At 42.0% G+C, this 9,656-nt stretch overlaps 2 protein-coding genes across 2 annotated transcripts; both read left to right on the top strand.

Moving 5' to 3' along the window:
- The first annotated feature begins 593 nt into the window (after positions 1–593).
- LOC101311381 (uncharacterized WD repeat-containing protein alr3466-like) lies at positions 594–2,001 on the top strand. Its single transcript, XM_004300521.1, has one exon. The coding sequence runs from the start codon at positions 610–612 to the stop codon at positions 1,807–1,809; it is 1,200 nt and encodes a 399-aa protein (XP_004300569.1). The 5' UTR covers positions 594–609; the 3' UTR covers positions 1,810–2,001.
- Positions 2,002–4,283: 2,282 nt separating this feature from the next.
- LOC101311097 lies at positions 4,284–9,068 on the top strand. Its single transcript, XM_004300520.1, has 8 exons — positions 4,284–5,409; positions 5,508–5,645; positions 5,732–5,836; positions 5,927–6,112; positions 6,523–6,700; positions 7,164–7,393; positions 7,901–8,064; positions 8,305–9,068. The coding sequence occupies exons 1-8, from the start codon at positions 4,300–4,302 to the stop codon at positions 8,897–8,899; spliced, it is 2,706 nt and encodes a 901-aa protein (XP_004300568.1). The 5' UTR covers positions 4,284–4,299; the 3' UTR covers positions 8,900–9,068.
- Positions 9,069–9,656: the final 588 nt, after the last annotated feature.

Raw genomic sequence — 9,656 nt, 5'->3', positions numbered from 1 at the left:
TTTCTCTTCTCTCTCAAAAAGTGCAACCAAAAGACGAAAGGCGCACCTTTGTCCATTGACCAAGTCAAACATATAACCCCGCCTTTTCCGTTGCTCCGTTCCCGGAGGCGGGAAATACCCAAAATTAGATTCCCGGCAAACCTTATCTCATTCCCGCTGTTGCCACCTACAAACCCAACCCCTTCCATACAAAACCGTCATTTCACTACTTCACGGCGGACCTCATTCCGACGTGTCACCACACCATTGGCCAAGCCCATCATCCACTAAAACCACCAACACTATTGAGGCGGAAAAACAGGAACCGAATTCATTAGCAGCTAATTCATTTCGTTTTCACACTCAAAAATATAAAAGAAAAAAGAAAAATCTACCTGTAGATTTCCCCTAAAATCCTCTTTATCCCATTTATTAGTCATGAAGGGATCGACGAGAGGCAGCAAGGTGTTTTCCGAAGAGGGCAGCCACTGTGGACAGAAGTTCGGCCGGTTAAAGAATTGCTCCGACGTCGAGGACCGCAGCCCTAGTCCTCCCGGTTACGACCCCGATTTATTAGCCGGAGAAGAAGCGTCACCTTCTCCATACAACAAGTCACCTTGGTCTGCACACATGAACAGCACTAATGGTTCTCCGGTCAGGGAGGCTAACTACTCCCCCAACGTCCTTATGGGCTCCCTCGTCCGCGAGGAAGGCCATATATATTCTCTTGCCGCCTCCGGTGATTTGCTTTACACGGGCTCGGACAGCAAGAACATCCGCATTTGGAAGAAGCAGAACGAATTCTCGGGCTTCAAGTCCAACTCCGGGTTGGTCAAGGCGATTATAATAGCTAATGAGAAAATATTCACGGGGCATCAAGATGGGAAGATTAGGGTATGGAGAGTGTCGACTAAGAACCCTAGCATGCATAAACGTATAGGAACCCTTCCGACTCTGAAGAACTTCATAAAGTGCTCGATGAAGCCGAGTAGCTACGTTGAGGTGCGACGGCACAGCCACAAGGTTTTGTGGATCAAACATTTCGACGCGATTTCGTGCTTGAGCATGAGCGAGGATAAGATGTTTCTCTACTCGGCGTCGTGGGATAAGACGTTTAAGGTGTGGAGGGCGTCCGATTTCAAGTGCTTGGAGTCCATCAACGCTCACGACGACGCCGTTAACGCGCTAGTGGTGGGGTTTGATGGTTTAGTTTTCACCGGTTCGGCCGACGGAACCGTCAAGATATGGAGGAGAGAGCTACAAGGGAAAGGGACCAAACATTTCTTCTCGCAAACGCTGTTGAAACAGGAATGCGCGGTAACGGCGCTCGCGGTGAACCCGGAAGCGACGATTGTGTATTGTGGATCGTCGGATGGTCTGGTTAATTTCTGGGAGCGGGAAAAGAATCTCCAACACGGCGGCGTTTTGAGAGGTCACAAGTTGGCTGTGCTATGTTTAGCGGCGGCAGGGTGTTTGGTGTTTAGTGGCTCGGCGGACATGGGGATATGCGTGTGGAGACGGTCGGAGGGGGACCATATTTGCTTATCGGTGCTGACAGGGCATACCGGACCGGTCAAGTGTTTAGCGGTGGAGAAGGATCATGAGGATACTCCGGCAGAGACGCGGTGGATTGTGTATTCTGGGAGTTTGGACAAGTCGGTGAAGATGTGGAGGGTTTCGGAGCAAGCGCCGCCTATGGTACCGAACCAGAAGCACCAGCATTACACGTCGGACGGATACTGCGTGCCGATGTTGAGCTCCGCCCCTAGCTTCGCCTCTCGCAGTAGCTTCACCTCTCGCGGTGGAAAAATGGGTTCCAGAAGACTTTAGGGTTTAATTTAAATATATATACGTACCCTTTCTTCTTTATTTTCTTCTTGATCTGATTATACAACACTGAAGATTGTATGATTTGTGCATTGTATTGTGGTATCGGTGTAAAACTTCACACACTTGTGCATGCTAATTGATCATGAGAACGTAAACTGATCGATCACCTAGCTAACATATATCTCGATCATTTGATAAATTTGTAACTGCGAGCGTACATATAATTTAGTTGTAGTTATTGTGATCTTAATTGTTGTGATCGATCTTAATCGATCATCTTAGTTGTACCAATTGGTATCCTTTTGTTAATGATAAGTATGTACTTGCAATTGAAAATCATGATCGTATGTTCATCTAATAATTCAACAAAGGAATCAATCTGCCAATAATTAAGTTGTATTGCCTACAATGTTAAATCATGATCGTATGTTCATCTAATAATTCAACAAATGATAACATACTTCATACATGAGTCTTCTTGATACTTTACGGTTCTCATTTTTATGTTTGAATTGTTCGTCATATGTGTAAATGATTTGACACTAACTATACAAACGCGACTTCTAATTGTTTTAGGTACATGTATGTATCATCAAAGTGTCAATAATATATGTAACATTGTACCCCAACTTTGAAAATGGATCCATAATGAAGAAGATATATAGAACAATAAGGTCTTAATCAATGGTGAAAACGTTTTCAACATCTTAAATATTATTATGAAAACATGGAAGCACACCAAGAGACTAATTAGACTAATGAACATATAACCAAATTGATTCGTTTCTTTATAAGGATGATTGAGACGTACTTCACACCATCTTTGATTCTCTTTGGGCACTAAAGAGCATGACCTGTATTTGCTAGAATATCCGCCATAAAATTTGCTTCACGAAATATATGGGTGAATAAGATATTATAGATCAGTGAGCAAGATGTAAGATATCACGGAAGGAAGGAAGGAAGGAAGGAATTAAGTTAGTAAAAGTCTTCTTAATCATAACTTGCCTATGTAGATCTTCGGTCTTTGGAATATCTCAGTCACGATATTAGGAATGTTTAAGCCAACTAATTAGGTGGGAACCAGGAAACCTATGTAGCTCTCTGATATTGACTCTCTGTACGTAAGCAACTTATTAAGCTTATCTAATTAACCTTACCTTCAATGTGGCTTTATATTCGCGGATGACAGCCGCATATAGCTACATAGTCAAACTAATAACTACTGTGTATATTGGACTTGTGCTGGTGATTAGGTATATATCACGATGCGTTTCGAGTAAAGAGGTATGTCATTGATGACTGATGAGACCAACTTCAGTTCTTCTAATTTCATCCAAGAGAAAAAGAATCTTCAGTGCTTCTAAGCATTCATACATACATTAAGCTTTTAGTGTAGTTTTATGGAGAATACGTATGCTGCTTCTAAATAGGCTAGGGATATGATACAAACCATACAACATAAGGATGAGCGCTTGATTGATATCGAAGCAAGTTTATCTTAGCTCATTCTTAGTTGGAGACTACTTGGAGCTAGCTCGATCATCCTGTTTAGTGAGACGGCTGACCACTAAATTTTTTTATCCCTATAGATAGCTCCAAAAGAATACGATTAGAATCGCGTTTTCAACTTTAGCATGCATGTGTATATAAACACACGAAGCAGAAATATTACAGGGAACGAAGTAACTTATTTTCGTCTTTAGTCTCCTTGAGATAGAAGAAAACGTTCTAAACCCAAAAGTGTTTTGGATCATGCTCACGCGGGTAAATAAACACTCATCTTTACTAGTTACTTCTAGTTACTAGTTACTATCTAGTACTGCAACTCCCAGTCCAAGCCCACTTCCATTAAATGCAAACCTCGTAATCCAAAGCCCACAACTCGATCTCATCACCCCAAGGACAACAGAGAATCCATGCTCAGCAAACTGACTTCACCACTGCACACACTCGACAAAACCCTTCACCTCAGTCCCTCATCATCAGTCCACATTCCACAACGACCGCACCCCAAAAAGTCCCCTCTGCCCTCCTCACGGTCCCTCTCCCTTACCCACACCAGTGACACCACCACAAAAAACAGACAAAACTACCCCTCTTTCACTGGTCCCCACCATCCCCACCACCACCCCCAACAAACCCAAAAAGAACAAAAAAAAAAAAAAACAAAAAAAAAAAACGTCCAAAAGCCTACCAAAAGATTCCAAATCCAAAACCAGCTCTCTCTCTAACTTTCCCAAACCGGTACCTATCTTCCTTGGAAACTTTCCAATGCTTCTTCCTCTTCTCCAATCCACTTCCTCGTCCTTCACTCCACTCTCAGCCGCTTCCGCTTCCCCTTCCCCTTCCCCTTGATTTTCGCTCTTCATTATATTTCAGCCGTGATGGTTTAGCCGGTGTCTACGCCGGTTTTGTTGCTCGGATTTCGGAATCTTTTCCGTTTCGCTAGGGTTTGTTGTGTTAGAGGTTTTAGATTCGGCTTCCGCAATGCCGACTGGCGCGGAAGATGCGGCGCAGTACTCGTTTGCTGTGGAGTATAAAGGTCCGCCGGTGAGTTACGATCTTCCGAAGGCGGTTCCGATCAACGTCGAGAGAATCCCGGTGGCGGCTGTGGTCGGAAATGTGTCTGTTCCGGCGAAGATGTCGCTGCCGGTGGTCCAGCCGGTTCTGGCGCCAGGTTCGCTGATGAAGACGTTTTCGAAGGAGCTGAAGTCGACGGTGTCTCCGACTTCGGTGATTGCTTTCGATCGGAGCAGCGAGGACGACACCACGAAGGAGCTGGAGGGGTTGGAGTCGGCGACGGTTTCGCCGACGTCGGTGATTGGATTCGAGGAGAGAGCTGCGGTGGAGAGTGTGGCCGGGGCCGCCGGGGGTGGTGGTGGTGGTTTGTCCGGAGAGCTGAGTAGCTCCGGCGCGTTGGAGTTTTCGGCAAGGTTGAATTACAGGTCCGGTGAGCTGTCCGATTTGAATAGCGATTCGAATCGACCCGAACCCGATTGGGCTTCCTCCGAGTCCGTTTTGAGCTTGGACTATCCGTCTTCGCGTGTCTCCTCCACCAAGGCGGTGGATTGCGAAGTGAAACGACCGCCGGTGGTGACGTTTCGCGACATTGAGTCCGAGGAGGATGATGGTGGAGAGGAAGATGAGGCTGAGGTTGTGGCGGTGAAGCCGGAGAGAAAAGGGAAGAAGAAGTCATGTTATAGGTGTCTTAAGGGGACTAGGTTCACTGAGAAGGAGGTGTGCATTGTTTGTGATGCTAAGTATTGTAGTAGCTGTGTGCTTAGAGCTATGGGGTCGATGCCCGAAGGGAGGAAGTGTGTAGGTTGTATTGGATTTCCTATTGATGAGAGCAAAAGAGGGTGTTTGGGGAAATGCTCTAGGATGCTCAAGCGGCTGCTGAATGATTTGGAGGTTCGGCAGGTGATGAAGGCCGAAAAGTTTTGTGAAGCAAATCAGCTACCGCCGGATTATATTTGTGTGAATGGACAGCCTCTTTGTCATGAGGAGCTGGTTTTGTTACAGACGTGCTCAAACCCTCCGAAGAAGCTAAAGCCAGGAAACTATTGGTATGATAAAGTTTCTGGACTTTGGGGAAAGGTGAATATGATTTCTTGTATGGCGTTTCTTGTTGTTTGTAATTCTCGTACTGAAATTTGTGACACCCTTTAATACCATGTTGCTGTTGAATTCTGCAGGAAGGACAGAAGCCTTCAAAGGTAATCAGTCCCCATCTTAGTGTTGGGGGTCCCATCAAGGCAAATGCTAGCAATGGAAACACACAGGTTTTCATCAATGGCCGAGAAATTACCAAAGTTGAGCTTCGGATGTTGCAGGTTGAACTTTCTACACTTACGGAATAGTTCTTATTAGTTTCAATAGGTTAATGTGCAGGGTTAAATAAAAATCTTCTTCTTTGCAGTTGGCGGGAGTTCAATGTGCTGGTAACCCACATTTCTGGGTGAATGAGGACGGGTCATACCAAGAGGAGGGCCAGAAAAATACAAAAGGATACATATGGGGCAAGGTAGGGTTTCTAAGAATACCTGCACTTTCCATTTCTGGTTAGTTTGATTAGTTTTTCATGTACATGAAGTATTGGTAATCACTATTTCAGGCTGGAACCAAGCTTGTTTGTGCTGTCTTGTCACTGCCAGTCCCTTCTAAGTCATCGAATCCTTGTGGAGACTCCCTGAGCTATGTTGGTAGCGGAGTTGTACCTGATTACATTGAGCAGAGAATACTTCAGAAAATTCTTTTAGTTGGATATAATGGTTCTGGAACGAGCACTATATTCAAACAGGTGATTACTTTAATCTGGATGACTGGATTTATGTCTGTGAGGTATATAGGAATATAGGAAAGATGAGTCTGATTTCAAGGTAACCGTTTTAGTATCTGTGAATGCTATAATAACAAGAATCTTGGAATTTGTTTCAACTTCTCTTTCTGTGTAGTTGTTATTGCTAAAGCATATTTGCTGAAGATTTTTATTTATTTATTGGGTTTTTAAATTCAGTTATTTTCATGCATGATCATGTGTAACAAGTACACATACTGGAAATGGATAGTCTACTAGTATCTTCACCATGAAAGACCTCTTCATCAAACGTACCAATCTTTCAGTCACTGGTCTTTCATATAGCTCTGCCCCCTTTTTAGTAGATTGCAAAAGAAGTACGTTACTCAACACATTATTAATTTTCCTTCCAGGCCAAGATTCTATATAAAGCTATCCCTTTCTCGGAAGATGAGCGTGAAAATATCAAGTTTACAATACAGAGCAATGTGTATGGCTATCTTGGTATATTACTGGAGGGACGTGAGCGTTTTGAAGAGGAAACTTTGGCTGAGATCATAAGTCAATGTTCTTCCAGTCAAACGGATGCCAGCGGTATGGATTCATAACCTTTTCCATCTCATGTTTGACTTCATACATGTGTGTGTGCACGTAATAGCTTTTTACCCCCTCATTACAGTTTGATATGGAACTATTTGATCATTGATTAACTGATCTTCATAACATTGCTCTCCACATGCTCGCTTCATACGGGATTATCGGTGATTTAATCTATTGTATACATACCAAATATCTATCTAGATTGTATATAGGAGTAGAACTAAGTACCATTAATATACGGCAATGCAAGTTACAAAGACTGTGCAGGATTCGTATTGTAAAGTGCTCTCTTTGAAAAAGCAACCTCTTTTGTTCACATATGGTTCTCTTTGTCATTATGGTTAGTTATGTCTCATACTCAGGTGTTATATGCTGTATCACAAAAGTCAGGGGGTTATATTCTGCATGCATAAGCTGACATTTATAGCTTATAATTCTCTGCTTTTAACAACAGGGAACAACGACAAAACTCTTTACTCCATTGGCCCAAGATTGAGAGCATTTTCTGATTGGCTTCTCAAGACAATGGTGTCAGGTGATTTGGAAGCCATTTTTCCAGCTGCTACTCGTGAATATGCACCATTGGTCGAGGAGTTGTGGAATGATTCTGCCATTCAAGCTACATACAAGCGGAGAAATGAATTGGAAATGTTACCTAGTGTTGCTACTTACTTCATAGAGAGGGTAAGATAATGGCCTGTGTTCTGGGTTTGAGGTCCGCAAAACTGTTATAGAGATTGTCATGCCATTCACAAGTAATACATATGCTTAATTTAATTTAATTATCCTACCTGGTATTTTAAAATACAATATTTTCAGTCAGTCTGGCCCAAAAGGTTGGAGATGCACAATATCTTGTATAGAGAATTTAAGTGAACCCGTACCTTTTTTAATCTGTAAATCCCTTGAATACACAGACATTGTTATCAAAGGGCACTCAGACAAATAGTGGCTACAACTGATTAGGTAGGGAGTGCCGATGACAAAGCATGTCTAACTATATGATTATATCCTTTGACATGTTTAGAGTTCGTTGTAGTTTCATCAAGCATTTTTTGGCCCCAAAAATGCTTGGTTGGCATAAAGGCGCTCAGAGCTTCATACCCTTGCTTGATTCATAATTCCACATTTCAGTTTTGGCAGTGTAATTAATTGTTAAATTTCTCATTCATATTCTTTTTCCTTTTTCAGGCTGTTGACATATTAAGAGTAGACTATGAGCCCTCGGATCTTGATATTCTATACGCTGAAGGTGTTACTTCATCTAATGGGCTCGCTTGTGTAGAGTTCTCATTTCCCCAGTTGGCATCTGAAGACAGCATCAATAATATTGATCAGCAGGACTCTTTGCTTAGGTCTGTTATAGTGTTTATTGTACATTTCTAATGAATAAACTTGTGTGCAGATAACAGTATTAAGGAATAATTTAACAATGATAATATCAATATAATGTAGATAGTTTCCTTAAACTGTTCAACACATTGACATCTATAGTTTAATACTTGTACTTGTACTGTATGCTGAAACTTCTTGCTGTGATGTCACTGATGTGTTTTACTGTACACTAACCTTTCTCATATCTGGTTGTGTCTTAGGTACCAACTTATTAGAGTGAATGCAAGAGGACTTGGGGAAAACTGCAAATGGTTGGAAATGTTTGAAGATGTTGGAATGGTCATCTTCTGTGTATCCTTGAGTGACTACGATCAGTTTTCTGTGGATGGCAATGGGTCTTTTTCAAACAAGATGCTACAGACTAGAAGTTTCTTTGAAAGCATGATTACTCATCCAACATTTGAACAGATGGACTTCCTTTTGATTCTAAACAAGTTTGATGTGTTTGAGGAGAAGGTAGAACGGGTACCACTTACTCAGTGCGACTGGTTTGATGATTTCCATCCAGTGGTTAGCCGTCATCGGTCCAACGGGAACAACAGCAGCAACAACATTAATAGTAGCCCCTCATTGGGTCATCTTGCAGCTTACTACATTGGAGTAAAGTTCAAGAGGCTATATTCTTCCCTAACTGGAAAGAAACTGTACGTTTCTCTGGTAAAAGGATTGCAGCCTAATAGTGTAGATGCAGCTCTTAAATATTCAAGGGAGATTTTAAAATGGGATGAAGAGAGAGGCAACTTCAGCTTTGATTATTCTGCCTATAGCACTGAGGCAAGCTCGTATTCACATTAATGTCAAATTGAGAAGGCTTGTAAATCGGTTTGTATTGTCGTGGGAGACTAAGCAAATCCACTGTAAATGTAATGGTATGTGTATATGAGCAATAGAAAGATTGTTCCTTTCACCAGACCAGTCCTTACTGGTTCAAGATATGAAAGATCAATAGATCATTATTTTACACAACTAAGCATGTGAAGCAACTACAATTACTATAATCTAAGCAACTAAGCATGTGATCCTCAACTTGTTGCCTCTCCATTACGTGCAGCTCAACTCCAATGCTCAGCGTGAACAACAGAGGTCGAAAACCTAACTCTCTTCAAACAACCAAAACAAGACATTAACAATCCGCTGAACCCATATACGTCACACTCTAAAGCAAGCAATCCACAAACACATACCTTGAAATTGGTGTCAAAAGCAGACGCTAAGCTAGCAGTGTAGACACCACCTGCTCAGCCTTCCAAGTCCATCCTTCAAAACCCAGTTGAGAGCAAGGAAATATCACAAAATTAAACTGACCGGTCAGTTTGATTTCTCAAGGAATTTTCACAAAATTAAATTGACCGGTCAGTTTTCTTTCTCAATGAATTTTCAGTTATTCTTTATCCGTGTGAAATAATTCAACGGTGGAACAACGAAACTGTAAATGTAAATGTTTGTATATGAGCAATAGAAAGATCGTTCCTTTCACCAGATAGAAAGTTTGTATATATTCGTGTAAATCAGTTTGTATTGTCGTGGGAGATGGAATCATAATGCAGCCTAT

The sequence above is a fragment of the Fragaria vesca genome, linkage group LG5, assembly GCF_000184155.1.
Source record: "Fragaria vesca subsp. vesca linkage group LG5, FraVesHawaii_1.0, whole genome shotgun sequence".
NCBI classification, from domain to species: domain Eukaryota; kingdom Viridiplantae; phylum Streptophyta; class Magnoliopsida; order Rosales; family Rosaceae; genus Fragaria; species Fragaria vesca.
This window is presented reverse-complemented; position numbering and strand designations above follow the sequence as displayed.